The 18,839-nt window shown below is 44.3% G+C and overlaps 1 protein-coding gene across 3 annotated transcripts in view; it reads right to left on the bottom strand.

The window, feature by feature from the left end:
- The window catches only part of plcb1 (phospholipase C beta 1), an 834,527-nt gene that overhangs the window by 105,777 nt on the left and 709,911 nt on the right, over positions 1–18,839 (bottom strand). For all 3 annotated transcript variants that reach the window (XM_072581462.1, XM_072581463.1, XM_072581461.1), the window contains 5 exons: positions 17,496–17,650; positions 10,831–10,995; positions 5,631–5,730; positions 4,129–4,233; positions 3,731–3,840 (listed from right to left, as the gene is read on the bottom strand). In XM_072581462.1, the coding sequence (XP_072437563.1) occupies positions 3,731–3,840; positions 4,129–4,233; positions 5,631–5,730; positions 10,831–10,995; positions 17,496–17,650 (635 nt within the window). The remainder of the gene's footprint in view (positions 1–3,730; positions 3,841–4,128; positions 4,234–5,630; positions 5,731–10,830; positions 10,996–17,495; positions 17,651–18,839) is intronic.

The following is an 18,839-nucleotide window of genomic DNA, read 5'->3' as shown; positions in this document are numbered from 1 at the left end:
GTATTTATCCAGCTGCAAGAAGTGGTTTACCATTTGTTTAGAATCCCACAAAGGTGAACCGACCTGTCGGGCTTTACAATTGCTCTGACCAGTGCTGCCCATTCCACAAGCTCGACTGGTTTGATCACTGCTTTGCTTCCCAGCCTCCTGATTTCTGCCTCTGCTTTTTCCCATAAGGTGAATGGCATGTGCAAGCCTTACAGAAACACCCTTGTCTACATGCAAGGTGGCCTTGGCTCCTTTGATAGTTCCTGGACTCTCCTGTAAAGCGTCCAGGTATTTAATTAGGAGTTCACTCAGGCAGCCATTTTCTAATCGAAAAACGTTGAGCCAATCTAAGTGAATTGGGGCAGCACGGTGATTCAGTGGTCAGCATTGCCGCTTCACAGCACCAGAGACCCAGGTTTGACTCCAGCCTTAGGTGACTGTCTGTATGGAGTTTGCACATTCTCCCCGAGTCTGCGTGGGTTTCCTCTGGGTGCTTTGGTTTCGTCCCACAATCCAAAGATGTGCAGGTTAGGGTGAAAAGGCCATGTGAAATTGCCCATAGTGTTCAGGGATGTGCAGGTTAGGTGCATTCGTCAGTGGTAAGTACTAGATAACAGGGTAGGGAATGGGTCTGGGTGAGTTACTCTCTGGAGGGTCAGTGTGGACTTGTTAGGCCGAAGGGCCTGTTTCCACACTGTAGAGATTCTATGAATCTCTCTCAACCAATTTTGCCCCATCACGCTTGGACCCGAGCCTTTTACTACAATCAGTGGGAACTGAACCAGCTGCTTCTCGTAAGAGACCAAAACCAAAGTTGAACCTTAATCTGTAAAGGTTCCCAGGTATAGGTTCTCAGTCAACCGAGGTCTTGTAGAAATATAAGGGTTGGAGTCCAGGGTGAATATTATGAAAGAGTGGTTCTGCGATCACTGAAATGGCCACGCGGGTATTGACCTCCATTGGAACCAGGTGACCATTTAACCAGACATTTATTTTGATTGGATCTGATACTGATGTTGTTAAGCAATGTAACTGTCCCGAACCAGTTGTGGGTGGACTCTCCAGGGTGCGCACCCTCCTGGATACCGGCCTATGAATTCTCTTACACAATTCGGGCCTAATGGGACTCTTTTGCAGCCTTGAGTCAGTATACTGGCAACTACAATGGCTTGCTGGCCCGAGTCCAGAAGAAAATGTTAACTGTTTGGCCGAGGCGTGGCTTTGTCTTGGGGTTTTGCTGGCGAACCGAGAGTCCCTCTGTTCAGGATATGCCCTGAGTGTGGCTATGACATTGCCTTCACTCAAGTGGTGATGCCCAAGCTCAACTGGATGGGCAAAGGTGTCCATTTCCATTGGAATACCCTGCAACTCATTTACTCCATTTGTCGATTTTCCAGTGACAAAGCCAGTTGTAGTACCTGTTTGAAATCCAGTTGGGTTTCAGCTGGTAGGAGCTTTTGCAGGTTTACATCTTTAATCCCACATACCAAATGGTCTCTCAGGGTTAAATCAAAGTCACATGCCTCTGCCAGACATCTTAACTGAGTCAAAAATTTTGATGTGGATTGCCCTGGTCCACAAATTGCTGAGTAAAACCGATAGCATCTCAAAATTAGAGCAGGCTTTGGTTTGTCATATTCTTCATTAAATCGGTCAACTCTTGAAAGGCTTTGGTATCTGGTGCCTCAGGGAAAGTTTGGCTCCTAACAGCCAAAAAAGCTGTGGGTCCACAAGCAGTCAGGAGAATTACTCATTGTTTTTCAATAGCCCCAATGTCATTTGCTCAGAAAATAATAACGCGTTCTTCCACAATCTGGGCCCAAACTTTGACGCCAGGTTTGAACAAGTCAAAATTCCCAAACAATGGCATGATGCCGGAAATGTTTACCCCAACTCAAAGATGATTGTTGTGAGTGAGTTTCTTCAGGAACATGCTTTACTCTCATCATCACTGAAATAACTCCACAGGGGCTGGTATCCCGTCACCCTTTATTTACACACGGTGAGTCCTTGACACTAATTCAGCTCCCTTAGAGTCTGCTCTCAGAGTGTCAGAACCTCTGAAACTCCTGTTTTTAATCTGACAGCTGGGGCTCTCTGATTGGGCCAGATTAAAAGCCCTCACAGGGAACTCATATTCTATGAGGTCCACCTGCTGAACTCATCACAATCATTGCACTCCTCACACCCCACTTCCTTGTCTTCAGCATATATGTGATGTTTTCCTAGCTAGTATCAGTTCTGAAGTAGGGTTACTGGGACTTGAAGTGTTAAGTCTGCTTTCTCTCTAGAGATGCTGCCAGACCTGCTGAGTTTTGCCAGCAAATTCTGTTTGTTTAGAAGACAGAAACATAGAAGATAGGAGCAGGAAGAGGCCATTCAGCCCTTCAAGCCTGCTCTGGCATTCATCATATTCATGGCTGATCATCCAACTCAACAGCCTAATCCTGCTTTCTCCCCATAACCTTTGATCCCATTTGCTCCCATTCTAGCTGCCTTTTGAATACATTCAATGTTTTGGTTATCAACTACTTCCTGTGGTAATGAATTCCACAGGCTCACCATTCTTTGGGCAAAGAAATGTCTCCTCATCTCAGTCCGAAATGGTCCACCCCGAACTCTCAGACTGTGACTCCGGTTCTGTATGCACCTGCCATGGGAACATCTTCCTGCATCTACCCTGTCTGTATGAGATCCACGCACCCCCCTCCCCCCCACTTCTCAATTCGTCTTAACTCCAGTGAAAACAATCCTAACCTAGTCAATCTCTCCTCATACGTCAGCCTCTGGAACCAGACTGGTAAACCTTCACTCCCTCGAGAGCAAGAGTATCCTTCCTCAGAAAAGGAGACCAAAACTGCACGCCATATTCTCGGGGTGGCCTCACCAAGACCCTGTCTAACTGCAACAACACATCCCTGCTCCTGTACATGAAACCTCTCACAATGAAGGCCAACATATCATTTGCCTTCTTTACACACTTTTTCACCTTCTCCCTCGCCTTCAACCACCTATCACTTTCCCAGTTACCTCCCCCCATTCCTGATGAAGGGCTTATGCCCAAAATGTCGATCCTCCTGCTCCTTGGATGCTGCCTGACCCTCTGTGCTTTTCCAGCACCACACTATCACCCAGCTTGCTGCACCTGCATGTTTAAGACTTATGTTTACTCCCATAGCATGAGAACTAGATGTCGCCAAGGTAGTGCGGAAAGATTCATTGCATGTTTATCACAGCTCCTATTATATACATAAAATATAGCTGCAGGTGCTTTAGTCAATCTGCTAAACTTCATATTGTCAGGGTACAGGCATTGTTTTGGTGACAATGTCATGAGCATGCCTCTTAAAGTTATATTGCCGTATCGGCTGTGGAACAGAACCGAACCCTAAATGAACAGAACTGAATTCATGACTTCCAGACAACCTGGAGCAAGGGAATCTTCTGGCAAGTAACAAAGTTTGCAGAAAAGGAGGAACACTGAGTGCTGGGTGTAATAACTTGTCCGATACACAGGCAACAATTTTAATTCCGTTTGGTGCCGGGGAATTGATGCGATTCAGAATAAAATTGATTCCACCCACCAATTTGACTCTCCATTGATGTCAACATTTAAACCCGGTGAGTGTGCACGTTGTAATCCACCTGTGTGCTTCCCCCGCTGGGAATTACCTCCAGTTGTACAGGCTTTGAAGAGAACAGACTGTTGTGCATTAACAGGCAAGATGAAAGCACTTCTTACATCTTTCTTTTCTTCTTCCTCATCTTCCAGAGTTAGTGCTGCGAGTTGTTGAGCTCTTTGCTCCATCAGGTTCACATATCTAATTGGATTGGACAATGCCTCAATTACATCTGGGAGGACAAAACAAGTAGGTTTGTTGAAAATTTGCAGGAATCACATCAATCTGTAGATCAAATTTTAAGTGAGAGTGACGGACAAGTTTGAATTAATCTATACGGTGAACGAAGACCCTTAAAACCAGGCTACAATATTTCTGCTGAACATTTGTATATAGATTGCAATCAATAAACAACTATGATCAGCTTGGTCAGCAGAAGTGTTCTTCCATTGTTTACCAAGAGTCTCAGTTTTGCTCGCCACTTGAAGCGAAACAGTGAAGCAACTCATTTTTGTTTTACCTGCGAAGGTATCAGGGACATAGTCTTTGACTTCAATGTAGACAAAAAGGGCAGGAAGCATCAGTGGCTGGTTCCGTTCATTCCTTAGACAGATATAGTGATAACCTAAAATACAATGGACAACAAAAATTACAGATACAATCTTCAGCTTGCTTCTAGTTACTGTAACAGCCCAGTTAAGATAGCCAGTCGAGTCAGTGAGAAGGTTCATTTACACTTGTTAGACGTGACATAGAATCATACCCTAAAACCTACCTTTGCAACCCATTATGTTCAAGCCCTCTGCTTCTTTTTTGTCTTAATTATCTGGGATGTTGGGGAGCCTGCAGTTCCCCATTGGTTTCTCCATGGCAATATCTCAATCAAAGAACCCCTACAGTATGGAAGCAAACCATTCAGCCCACTGAATCCACACCGACCCTGGGAAGAGCATCCCACCCAACCCACCCCCCAATCCCTCTAACTCCACATTTCCCATGATTAATTCACCTAGCTTGCACAATCCTGGACACTGCGGGGCAATATAGCATTGTCAATCCACCTAAACTGTATTTCCCCCTGATTACTGCACCTGACACTACGGGCAATTTAGCATGGCCAATTCACCAGACATGCACACCTTGGACTGTGGGAGGAGACCAGAGCACCCGGAGGAAACCCACGCAGACACCGGGAGAATGGGCAAACGCCGCACAGACAATCGTCTGAGGGTGGAATCGAACCCGGGCCCCTGGTGCTAGGCAATGCTAACCACTGAGCCACTGTGTCAATCAGTGTCTAGAGGAAAGATATCATTTCAATGGATTCAGTTCAGTGAAGGTTCGCTTGGATGAACAATGGTATGGATTAATTATCTTATGAGCAAAAGCTAAACAGGTTGGGATTCTATTCACTAGAGTTTAGAAGAATGAGAGGTGATCTCATTGAAAGATATTGGATCCTTCAGGGGCTTGACAGTGTCAATGCTGAGAGGATGTTTCCCTCATGGAAGGGTCTGGGACCAGAGGGTATAGACTCAGAATAAAGAGGCACCAATTTAAGACTGAGATAAGGAAGAATTTCTTCTCTTAGAGGGTTGTAAGTCTTTGGAACTCCTTGCCACAGAGAAAGCTGTGGGGATCAGAGTCCTTGTGTATATTTAAGGCCGAGAGAGAGAGATCCTTGATCAATCGGGGAACCAAGGAAAGGGCAGGAGAGTGAATGTGAGGAATGTCGAGTCAGCCATGATCCTATAGGATGGTGGAGCAGGCTCAAGGGGCCAAATAGCCTTCTCCTGTTCCTGTTTCTTATGGACTTGCCAAACAATCAGCGCCCTTTCCTACTTTAGCATAAAACGTTGTGATTGCTTGGGATTTGGTACTCTTGCATTCATCCTGATGAGGGCACGATGAAAATATCTAGTAATGCGTTTTTTGTCTTTTCATTGAAGGTACAGATAGAAAGAGTGAATGGGAATAAAATGAAACCTCAGAAAAATTTGCAGACAAGTATACAGAACAAACCTGGTCGAATAGCCTGTACAGGCAATATGCGGTGGCCTATAAATTTCCCTCCTTCCTCATAGACCGATATTCGTAACGATGACAGAGATGGTAGCACAACCTGAAAATTAGACAGGTTTCTATTTTAAAAATGTACATATTTCAATTAATATGGAAGAATACAATTGTTTAAAAATCATCTTTCAAAAGGTTTGGGCAAATGATTAAAAATTCCAAATTTTTTTCTATCATTAACCAGCAGAGCTGGTTACATATTGGTAACATCACTGGACTGCTAATATCGAACTCCAGACTAATGTTTTGAGGATGTGTTTTGAATCCCAGCAAGGCCCCAATTCAAGATGACATTTGAATCAAATAACCAAATTTGGACAAAAACGTTAATTTAGTGGTGACCATGTATCTACTGTTTATTCTTGTTAAGAACCCATCTCATTCCCTAGTGTTCATTGGGGAAGGAAATCTGCCCTCCTTATGTGGTCTGGCCTATCTGTGACTCCAGACCAACAACAATGTGGTTGACTGACCTCTAGGCAATTAGGGATGGGCTGGCCTAGCCAGCAGTGCCCACATCACAGGATATATCAACATATTTAACATGACTGATAAAACAGATCTTTATATAGTTCGCAATCCCTTGATGCTATTACTTGCGCTGGAGCAGATGGGTTAAATAACTCGACAGAGGCTGGTATCCCGTCATCATGTCACCCTACACATGGAGAGGCCTTGACACTGATCCAGCTCCCTCAGAGCCAGCTCTCACAGTGAACAGAACCTCTGTCACTCCAGTTTATATCTGTTGGCCGGGGTCCCTGATTGGACCAGATTAACAGCCCCAATCAGGGAACTCATATTCTATGTGGTCCACCCAGCTGACCTCATTACAATCACTACAATGGAACTTTAACCTGTATCTTCTCGGTCTGAGGGAGGAAACTATCGACTGGATCGCAACAACACCCCCCCCCTCCCCCACCTCCACAACAGATCTTTAAAGGATGATAGCTAACTAACAAAAGGTGTCTCATATCTGGTCACATCTTCTGCTCCTCTTGCTTTTGGTCTTCGCAAACAATTAAGGATCATATGAGGGTCAGGCCTATTGGCACGTGGCTTTGAGGGTGAGGGTGTGGCTGGGTTGGCTGGTCTACGTGGGAAACACACAAGCAAAGGGTCATGATTTTTCTTTTGTTGAGTCAAGGCAAGGACTCTGGAAAACACTTTCTTGAAAAATTCTCAGCACTGGCCTGCTCAATTTAGAGCTCTTGGCCGGGGACTGAATTATTATTGAGTGTGGTGCTGGAAAAGCACAGCAGGTCAGGCAGCATCCGAAGAGCAGAAGAATCGACGTTTGGGGCAAAAAGCCCTTCATCAGGACTATTTTCCAGCACCACACTCTCAACTCTAATCTCCAGCATCTGTGGTCCTGTCTTTCGCCTACTGAATTATTGTTGTCTGGCATTGCTAATTCTTCTTGAAGCAAATTCTTCACTTCTTCGTGATTGTCATTCTCACTAATTCCTCTTTATTGTGGATCCCAAAGTGTAGGATTCAAGAGCCGAACCTTTCCCAGTTTTTGGACACCATCCCGTGTGGAGAGTGGGGTGTTTGCACACGATGGCTTTCCATAGCTTTATTTTTAAGGAATGACTGCTGATATTTATGTTTTTATTATAAACTGTGACTGCTCATGATCACCTCTGATTTTTAAAATGTATACATACATATACATATGTGTAATATAAAGCTACTCTTTAAATTGTTTTTAAAAATCACTACATTTAATTTTTATTTAATCCTCCACCTATTCTAACCTCTTCACCTTTCTTGAGGACTTTGCTGGGCTTTATCATCCTTTATTTCAATTCAGTTCAGAGACTTCACTGCCATCGCACACATTTCTGGGCATCAGCAAAAGCTGCCTCATTTTTAAACAATCGATAGCAAATCTCACCAATCAGAACAGCCCTTGTCATTTGGACCCATTTCTCTGCTGATGGGAATAACCCATCAGTCAGAAAGATAACTGAAATAGTGTAGAGACAACATAATCAATGTATTTTTGTACTCTGTCTCAATGCATTTTTCATTTTGCTAAGGTTCCTCCTTGGATTTCTCAAGGGTTACGTTTTGGTTTCCTTTCTCATAGAATCATGAAGTCATGGAGTCATCCAGCATGGAAGCAGACCCTTCGGTCCAACCAGTCCATAATGTCAAACTCAACTAGTCCCACCTGCCAGCATTTGGCCCGTATCTCTCCAAACCCTCCTTACTCATATACTTATCTAAATATCTTTTAAACTTTGTAACTGTACCTGCAGCCACCACTTCCTCTGGAAGTTCATTCCACACATGAACCACTGCCCGTGTAAAGAAATTGCCCCTCGTATCTTTTTAAAACACTTCTCCACCCGCCTTAAAACTATGTCCCCTAGTCCTGAAGTCCCCAACCCCTGGGAAAACACACCCGTCATTCACCTTGTCCAGATCCCTCATGATTTTATAAACCTCTATAAGGTCACTCCACAACCTTCTATTTCATTCTTAGTTACTCCTCCATCAGGTGATGCAGTCACTTTGCGACAATATCTTGTGTATTTGCCTTGCCATGTCCAGGATTTGAATTCATACAGAAGCAGAATTACAAGGCTTCACCAGTGTCCCCCACAATCACTGCTCCATTTAATTTAAAGCCAAATCACACAAGAAGAGCATTAATTTCTTACTAATCACGGTAAATAAATTAGCATGAGTTAATAGGCAGAAGTTAGCAACAAGTGCTTTTTTATTGTACAAATAAATGACACACACTACCACAGACTAAGAGCCATCATCATCAATGTGCAGCGTGGTGACAACACAGCTCAATGGTTGGATGTTTGTCTCTAACACAGCCACTAACCTTCAATTATTCATAGTGTGTGAGATGCTCTGAGATATGAAATCACATAAGTGCAAGTCTTTAAGAAATAAAATTGTTCAGTATTAAATTATCCTGTTGATGTAATGTTTGTGACAATAACATCCAGTACATCTTGTCCCCATATAATAGTCCCTGAATAACTGCAGCCTAAAGCTAGAGATTCCACTTTTATTTGCAAGGAATTTATTACCTCAGTTCCCAATTTCATAAATATTCCTTAATTAAAATGCTTAAAACCATTTCCTCCAGCACCTCTGCCTCCTTTGCAGGCTCTATTATCCATCCCCCTCTACACCCTCTCCTCACTCTGTGGCCTTGCATCACCCCAGTTCTCAGCCTCACTCCCTGGCCTTGCACCTGGGTCTCCTGGCTAGATTGACAACTCTTGCTCATGGCTGTTGCTGTCCAATCACAGGGTGGAGTCTCACTTCTATTGCTAACTAATTGGCTCAGGAGTGTAGCTAACACTGCTATCCATCATTGCCGCGATGGGATTTGAACACCTGTGTTGCAAAACGCCAACCCCGGGCTTCTGGATTCCTAGTCCAGTGACATTACCAGGTGTTATGGTCCCCCTGCAAAAGGGCTGAACCAAATAAACACAGGCTCGAGGGGTACATGACAAAGATCGGGAGTAGGGAAGGAAATGGAAAGATTCAAAACAAAGGTGAAATTTTAAAGTTGAGGCTTTGATAGAATGAGAATCTGTAGATCAATTGAGTGCAGGGCGAGAGGCAAAAGGACAATCATGTGAATTCCAGGGCGGACAGCAGAGTTTTGGACGATCTCAAGCTAAAGGAAGGCAGAAGCTGAGATGCCGGTCAGCAGTGACTTTGAAAGAATTGCTGACCCGTGAGCAGGAATTTATTGAGGTTGAGTCAGCAGCCTGGGTGCAGAACCCTGTTCATCAGTCTGAAATAAATGTTTGCACACCTCCTGCACAAATGATCATGCATCAAATGAAGCTGAGACCTCTGAGCTAATTTAAGAAGTGCTCAGTGTCGTTGAGCCTGGGAAGGACGGAAAGTAAGATCCCCAAGGGCAGAATAGGCTACATGAAGTCAGCAGATCAGACAGCATCTGCAACGAAACATCTGATGAGAAATTATTAACATTTAAACTTTACTCTGCATTTCTCTCGGGCTTTGGGTTATAAGGAGAGGCCGGATAAGCTGGGACTTTCTCACTGGAGTTTAGGAAGTTGAGGCGTGACCTTACAGTGGTTTATAAAATCATGACGGGCAGAGATAAGATGGGAAATATTGGAGAAATATTTAAAAGTGACAACATTTTCACATAAAGGGTGGTTCGTATGTGGAAGGAACTGCCTGGGGAAGCATGTTATGGACCAAGCCAGACTCACTCAAAACATTTCAAGAAAGGAGCCCAGACCCTAACTTTGCTCATTGTTTTAAGCAGGTGTATAGTGGATATTCCAGGTGCGATGCAGCTGATCAAACCACTTAGTTTTAAACAAAACAGACTTTATTTGCAAGATTACGGAATGGAACACAAACAAAAGACAACAGAATACGGAATAACTTAACATATCCAAAAACTCAACAGGTTTTCCCAAGTTAATGATGCTGTTCCAAATATTTGCAAAAATCCCCACAAACATCTCTTGGCACAAAAGGAAAAATCAAATACAGGGTCTTACAGGAGAGAGAGAGAGGTGGAGGAGATATTCAACATGGAAGACCCTTTTCCATGTAGCTGTTTCTAGGACCAGCAGCCTCAAACTGACTGACTGCTTTCAGTGACCAGGCAGACTACTCAAACCAAACCAGAGAAAAGCTGGGCTGGGAGAACTGGCCACTCCCCCTTCATTGTGCAAGTGTTTTCTTTTAACCTGAAAGGCTGTTGCCTGGGGAAGTATCTGTTAGCTATAATCAACTTGGCCCTAAAGTCCATCCAAGGACAGACTTTTCAGAATTTACGACCTCTCTGAAAAATAAAGCCAAAGACAGCATGAACTTGTGAAAGGAGCAGCATCATCTCAAGAGGTAGATGCAGGTACAGTTACAACGTTAAAAGGCAACTGGACAGGTACCTGAACAGGAAAGGTTTAGAGAGATGTGGGCCAAATGCAGGCACGTGGGACTAGTTTACTTTTGGGAGAAAAAGGTCGGCATGGACGAGTTGGACCGAAGGGTCTGTTTCCGTGCTGTACGACTCCACAGCTCTCTCTGCATTTCGTCTCAAGGAAGAAAATTAGCTGGCCTGAAATGAAAAACAGTAATGCTGCAAAGTCTTGAAAAGGAAAGGACGAACCTTTTTAAACACGATGGGGTCATCTTCCCAGACTGGATTTACTGCATTGTTCTGTGACGTTTTCGTTTTGAAAGCCTTCCTTCTAGTGTCCACTGGAAGACCAAACATATCTATCTCCACGTAAGTCCCAACTTTCTTGTCGGAGAGAAATTGACCTGAGAGCACCTGAAAGGAAACAACAAAATCCCCATCTTAACAGTGATCTGATGTTTGACAGTATGAGGCAAAGAAAGAAATACCAAATGACTAAAATGGGCCCATTTTGACTAGCAGAATGAAATTAGGAGCATGAAGGGTTCATGCAAATGCAAAGTCTTGCACTTTGGAAAAAAGAACACAGGCATGGACTATTTTCTAAGCGGTCAGAAAATTTATAAAGCCAAAGTACAAAGCGATTTGGGAGTGCTGGTCCAGGATTCTCTAAAGGTTGACTTGCAGGTTGAGTCCGAGGTTAAGAAAGCAAACGTAATGTTGTCATTTATTTCAAGAGGGTTGGAACATAAAATCAGCGAGGTGCTACTAAGACTTTATAAAGCTCTGCTTAGGCCCCATTTAGAATACTGTGTCCAGTTTTGGGCCCCACACCTCAGGAAGGACATACTAGCACTGGAGCGTGTCTCGCGGAGATTCACACAGATGATCCCTGGAATGGTAGGCCTAACATATGATGAATGGGTGAGGATCCTGGATTGTATTCATTAGAGTTCAGAAGATTGAGTGGAGATCAGATAGAAACTTACAAGATAATGCATGGCTTAGAAAGGGTGGACGCTGGGAAATTGTTTCCGTCAGGCGGGGATACTAGGACCTGTGTGCACAGCCTTAGAATTAGAGGGGTTCAATTTAGAATACAAATGAGGAGACATTTCTTCAACCAGAGAGTGGTGGGCCTGTGGAATTCATTGCCACGGAACACAGTGGAGGCCGGGACATTAAATGTCTTCAAGGCAGAGATTGATAAATTCTTAATCTTGCAAGGAATTAAGGGATATGGGGAGAGTGCGGGTAAGTGGCGTTAAAATACCCATCAGCCATGATTGAATGGCTGAGTGGACTTGATGGGCTGAATGGCCTTACTTCCACTCCTATTTCTTATGGTCTTATAGCTCTTATTCTGCACCATCTGAAATCCTGAGGGAAGAAGGTTCTAGTGAATTCTTCCACCACCACATCTCTGTACCTCATGTAAATACTTATTAAAAAATTATGTCAGCTTGCACTAACATGGTGTCCACTCCTTGCTTGCCTCAAAAACATTCAGAAACACATCAAGATATGAATTAACCTGAACAAAAATGACTTGCATTTATTTAGCACCCATCATGTGACATCCCAAAGAACCTCGAAGTACTTTTACTGTTAATGCAGTAATTATGGAAAAGTAGCATCCGATTGGGTGTGCAACAGGATCCCATAAACAACAATGTGATAAATGAGCTTGTAGTGATTGTAAGAAGGTCAGCCAGGTGGACCTCATAGAGAATGAGTTCACTGATTGGGGCTGTTAACCTGATCCAAGCCGGGAGCTCTGGCTGACAGATAGAAACAGGAGTATCAGGGGTTCTGTTCACTCTGAGAACTGGCTCTGAGGGAACTGGATCAGTGGTGAAGGACTCTCCATTTTGTGTTAGGGAGGGAACTGACCTCTTAAAAAAAGAGAGAAAAAATATTTAAAAGACAAACAGGAGTGTCAGAGGTTCTGTTCACTCTGAGAGCTGACTCTGAGGGAACTGGACCAGTGTCAAGTACAGGTCGTTCAGCTATAACGTGCGTTTCGCTATAATGCGATTGACAAATTGGGGATATTGTTTCTATCGTGTGAACTTTCAAAATGTATATTGGTTATAACACAATTCCGGCCCCATTAGTTTAAGTGGTGCTGCTATGACACAATTTTCTCATTACATGGGATTGTATGAGAACGGAACCATGCGTTAGAGCAGAACTGACGGTATTGCGCACATGTAAATAAAGGGTGACTTGGGGATGGGATACCGGCCTCTGTGGAGTTATTTCAGAAATGGTAGCCTGTTTTTGTATTGCTGAAAACCAAAACACATTTTAAAGTTTTTCACTTTGCACTCATCAGGACAAACTTCAGAATGTTACATTGGAAATGATCACAACAATTTATACTGTAGAAGAGAAAGGCTGCTATCTGGGCTGCCTGAACAATCACACAAGAATATAATACAGTTTGTTTGAATTTTCTCCAAGTGATATTCATCCACTGGGACTAGTTCTCTGCAAACAAAAGGAATATACTCAAGGCTTGTGCTTTTCTGAAATTACCCTGGAGCTTGGGAATGGAGGGTGGAGCCTAGAGCACCTCATCCAATCAGAATTGACTTATGAACCAACCAGTATCGTTTTCTCCTTTTGAATAAATGGTTGTGATTGCTCGTAAGCAGAGTAATTGGGGACATTTAAGCGACTGCTGGACATGCACATGGATAGCAGTGAGTTGTGGGGTGCGTAGGTTGTTACTTTATTTTACATTAGGATTAAATCTCGGCACAACATCGTGGGCCGAAGGGCCTGTTCTGTGCTGTACTTTTCTATGTTCTATGTTCTATGTAACTAGGCATTCTCACACTGGTCCTGATGAGTACAAAATGAGCAACTTTACCAATGTGCTTTTCAGTGATTGTCTGTTTTAATGTTGTTTCAGGGATTAATTCTGAACACATCACTGATATGGACATACTTACCCCTTTTTGAATGACATGATGGGGCCTTTTATGTGCAGATGGAACCTCCATTTAACATTTCATCCATAAGAGGGCTCTTTTGACACTGCAGCACTCAGTCAGTCCTGCACTTGTAGTGGATTAGTGGTGCTGGAAGAGCACAGGAGTTCAGGCAGCATCCAACGAGCAGCAAAATCGACGTTTCGGGCAAAAGCCCTTCATCAGGAATAAAGGCTTTATTCCTGATGAAGGGCTTTTGCCCGAAATGTCGATTTCGCTGCTCGTTGGATGCTGCCTGAACTGCTGTGCTCTTCCAGCACCACGAATCCAGTATTTGCTTTCCAGCATCTGCAGTTATTGTTTTTACCTGCACTTGTAGTGTCAGGCCGGATTGAAGCCTTAAACCCCGAGAGTAATGACGGCCTTCTCACTGTGAGGTCTAAGTTCTACCACTGAGCTACAGGTAAAGGCAGAGTGACCTCAGGTAACGAAGGAAACAATACTATCACTTAACTGGGACAGTCATTTCTGGGAATGATACAGATTTAATTTTACGAGGTAAATCAGCTTGCACAGTTACGTTCCTCTTGCGTCAGTACAATTGATTGTTAACATTTACCTGACAACTGTATAACGTTAAAGTCTTGAATTTGATGTGCCTTGAACCAGCACAATGTTGGGCATTGCAATTGTCTCATCTCTCATATGGCTCACCTTCAGAGATCAGAGTTGAAACGTGTGGCATTGGAAAAGCACAGCAGGTCAGGCAGTATCCAAGGAGCAAGAGAGTTGATGTTTCGGGCATAAGCCCTTCATCAGGAATGTGGGATGGAGGGAAGGGGGCTTCGGAGATGTAAAACTTACCTGAATGCGACATCCCATGTGGAATACAGCAGCATGTGCTACTGTCCCTTTCTTGCCTGGCTAGAAAAGTAAGTGGGGAGTCCACCTTCAGTAAGAATGGCTACCCCATGGTCAGTTAATGGTCGACAGGCTGGAGGCCGGAATTCTGGCCGTCTGAGCATGAAATCTGCCACCAGTTGGATGTCCAGCAATTCAATGATTACTGGCACGATTATGGGCTACCCCTGGTGCAGGTCATTGCTGGAGTCAGACTTCACTTTGAGTGGGGTGGTCTAATAATCAATCGCATGTCAGGAATTGAGTAATCCCGTGAGTTGGTTTATTTAAAACAGTCGAACACATTATAAGTTATGAAGCAAACACTACAACTGACTTCTAACAGTCAGGCAGAGTCGCAACACAACACAGAGTTTTTAAAGGTGATGGGGGTCAGGGTTGAGAATCCAATGGAGAAGGGTGAAAGCTGAGAGTACGATCTTGGAGGAGGCAGAGGGGAGTGGGGGCTATCTCTTCGATGGGCTGAGTGGACTCATGAAGGAGGTTCCTCTGTCTCGGTGATAAGACTTAAAAGGGATACAGTTCAGAGAAGGTTCATTTGACTGTTCCCTGGGATGAAAGGGATGTCTGATGTGGAAAGGTTGAGCAGCTTTGATCTATCCCTGTTAGAGTTTAGCACAATGAGAAGTGATGTACCAAACTCTGAGAGGACTTGACAGGGCGAGTACTGAGAAGAATCTAGAACCAAGGGGGAGCGTTTAAAAAACCTTAAGGGGTCCCCAAGTGGAGACAGAGAGGAGTAAAAAACTCTTCTCCCAGAGGTTTGTACTCCTTTGAAATTCTCTTCCACAGCCAGTAGTGGGGTCATAGAGTCGCAGAGACGTATAGCACAGAAACAGACCCTTCGGTCCAACCCGTCCATGCTGACCAGATATCCCAACCCAATCTAGTCCCACTTGCCAGCACTTGACCCATATCCCTCCAAACCCTTCCTATTCATATACCCATCCAGATACCTTTTAAATGTTGCAATTGTACCAGCCTCCACCACTTCCTCTGGCAGCTCATTCCACACATGCACTACCCTCTGCATGAAAAAGTTGCCCCTTAGATCTCTTTTATATCTTTCCCCTCTCAGCCTAAAACTATGCTCTCTAGTTCAGGACTCACCCACCCCAGGGAAAGGACTTTATCTATTTATCCTATCCATGCCCCTCATGATTTTATAAACCTCTATAAGGTCACCCCTCAGCCTCCAACGCTCCAGGGAAAACAGCCCCAGCCTGTTCAGCCTCTCCCTGTAGCTCAAATCCTCCAACCCTGGCAACATCCTTGTAAATCTTTTCTGAACCCTTTCAAGTTTCACAACATCTTTCTGATAGGAAGGAGACCAGAATTGCATGCAATATTCCAACAGTGGCCTAACCAATGTCCTGTACAGCTGCAACATGACCTCCCAACTCCTGTACTCAATACTCTGACCAATAAAGGGAAACATACCAAACACCTTCTTCACTATCCTATCTACCTGCGACTCTATTTCAAGGAGCTATGAACCTGCACTCCAAGGTCTCTTTGTTCAGCAATACTCCCTAGGACCTTACCATTAAGTGTATAAGTCCTGCTAAGATTTGCTTTCCCAAAATGCAGCACCTCACATTTATTTAAATTAAACTCCATCTGCCACTCCTTAGCCCATTGGCCCATCTGGTCCAGATCCTGTTGTAATCTGAGGTAACCCTCTTCGCTGTCCACTACACTTCCAATTTTGGTGTCATTTGCAAACATACTCTTATGCTCACATCCAAATCATTTATATAAATGACAAAAAGTAGAGGGCCCAGCACCGATCCTTGTGGCACTCCACTGATCACAGGCCTCCTGTCCGAAAAACAACCCTCCACCACCACCCTCTGTCTTCTACCTTTGAGCCAGTTCTGTATCCAAAAGGCTAGTTCTCCCTGTATTCCATGAGATCTAACCTTGCTAACCAGTGTCCCATGGGTAACCTTGTCAAACGCCTTACTGAAATCCACATAGCTCACATCTACTGCTCTGCCCTCATCAATCCTCGATGTGACTTCTTCAAAAAACTCAATCAAGGTTGTGCGACATGATTTCCAGTCCCTCAGGATTCCCTCCAACAACTTGCCCACCAATGTCAGGCTCGCTGGTCTATAGTTCCCTGGCTTGAATATATATCCCAGTTGAGTTAGATAGCACTGGTGTCAAGCTTTACAGTGGAGCTAGGGCCTCAATCTGATCAGCCCATGATCTTCCTGACTGACAGAGCAAGCTTAAAGGGATGAATTGCCTTCTCCTGCTCCTATTACTCATGGCCTTAGGAAGGCTCAACACCCAGAGGACACTGAGGCAAGGTCATCGCCAAAAGAACCAAAGGTGGCCTGAGGGAAAATTGTTTCACACAGCGACTGGTTAGCATCTAGAATGCACAGCTTGAAAGTAGGCAGTGCCTCTCCAAAGGGGGTACCAAAAGGAAAGAAGATAATTGGGTAATGGAAAAAGAGCAGACGAATGGGAATGAGCAAACTCAGCCTTGCAGAGAGCCAGCACAGAGTCAATGGGCCAAATGGCCTGCTACAGTATTGTAGCACTGTGTAAAATGTGTCTAAGTGTTGCTTCTGCAGAAGTCAGGTACTCAGAAGTCATAAAGACTCAGTGTGCATAAGTGATAAGACCCAGTGTTGCATCAGCAAAAGTAATAAGACTCAGATATCAAGGGGGGGGGGGGGGGTGGGTGGCACGCTAACAACAGGCCACAGACAGATGTGGTAAGCCGACTAGATTAGCAGCTGCACAGAGCAATACAACTGTCACGTATGAGGTAAAAGGGGAGGTATAGGGAGGCTCATAGAAAACTGTATAAATGTAAAATAATATTATTCCGAAGTGTGCCCACTTTGTGTTCACCAGGGCTTGCAAGAACGTATGAATAAAGACTGCTTCGGAATTTGACTTGGGCTAAAATTATTTGGCAGTGAGCTTCATTTCTCACAGCACTTTATCATCCACACTCCAATCCGATGTAAGTCAACCACATCCTTTGATAAAACATCCCTTTAAAGATCTCTATTGAAAGTGAATGTTGCATACCTTTACTGATAGGGTATTGGCCACAATCCCGTCCACAGTGGTCTCAGTGAAGGGGTCAAAGTGCTTGTCTGTCCGTCTCATGAACTCTGGTTTCAGGCGGAAGCCACTTTTCCCATTATGCTCAAACATCCCCATGTTCAGTTGCATAGCCAGATCTGTGTACATCATTCAAACAAAAGTATAAAGGATTTTTAGACCTCGATACATTTTTCATTTGACCATTTTATCATCAACTGTGTATCAGATTCGTGCAAACAAAATTCAATCCCAGGATGTTCACTGTACGCAGGGGAAGTTGGGGGAATATGCTCACATTTGTAGAATCTGGGTTAAACTGATGAAGGGCTTTTGCCTGAAACATCGATTTTCCTGCTCCTCGGATGCTGCCTGATCTGCTTTTCAAGCACCACTCTGATCTAGACTCTAATCTCCAGCATCTGCAGTCCTCACTTTTGCCTCACATTTATAGAGTCATAGAGATGTACAGCATTGAAACAGACCCTTTGGTCCAACTCGTCCATGCCAACTAGATATCCCAACACAATCTAGTTCCACCTGCCAGCACCCAGCCCATATCCCTCTAAACCCTTCCTATTCATAAACCCATCAAGATGCCTTTTAAATGTTGCAATTGTACCAGCCTCCACCACTTCCTCTGGCAATTTAGTGAGGAATAATATCTAATCCATGCTCTCTGAGTTTCCCCTCTTTCCACAGTTTTTGAGGGAACTCCTGCAGGAACTGGGTGGTAGGTATTTTCCTCATCAATCCTTTAGAGTATGTTTGGACATATCTCTGGAGCAGGTAGGACATAGAATCATAGGGGAGTTATAGAATTCCTACTGTGCAGATAGAGGCCATTCAGCCCATCAGGGCCCTGCAAAGAGCACCCCCTAATTCCTGTAATCCCACATTAACTCGCTTAGCTTGCACATCTCTGGTCACTATGGATAACTTAGCATGGCCAATCCACCCTGACCTGCACTGGAGCACCCAGAGAAAACCCACACGGACACTGGGAGAATGTGCTAACTCCATACAGACAGTCAGGTCCCTGGCACCATGAGGCAGCAGTGCTAACCACTGAGCCAGCCTGCTGCCCACCTGAACCCAAGGCTCCTGACCCAGAAGTGGGGACACTACCACTGCAGCACAACACCTCAAAGGAAACAGGTGTCTGGAGGAACACAGCAAGCCAGGCAGGATCTGGAGATGGAAAAATCAGGTCCTGATGAAGGGTATTGACCAGAAACATTGACTTCTCCACCTCCTGTTGCTGCCTGGCTTGCTGTGTTCCTCCAGCCTCCTGTTTGTCGATTTTGGATTCCAGCATCTGCAGTTTTT

This window comes from Chiloscyllium punctatum, chromosome 11 (genome assembly GCF_047496795.1).
Source record: "Chiloscyllium punctatum isolate Juve2018m chromosome 11, sChiPun1.3, whole genome shotgun sequence".
Taxonomy (NCBI): domain Eukaryota; kingdom Metazoa; phylum Chordata; class Chondrichthyes; order Orectolobiformes; family Hemiscylliidae; genus Chiloscyllium; species Chiloscyllium punctatum.
The sequence above is the reverse complement of the archived record's forward strand: the minus strand, read 5'-3'. Positions and strand labels throughout refer to the sequence as shown.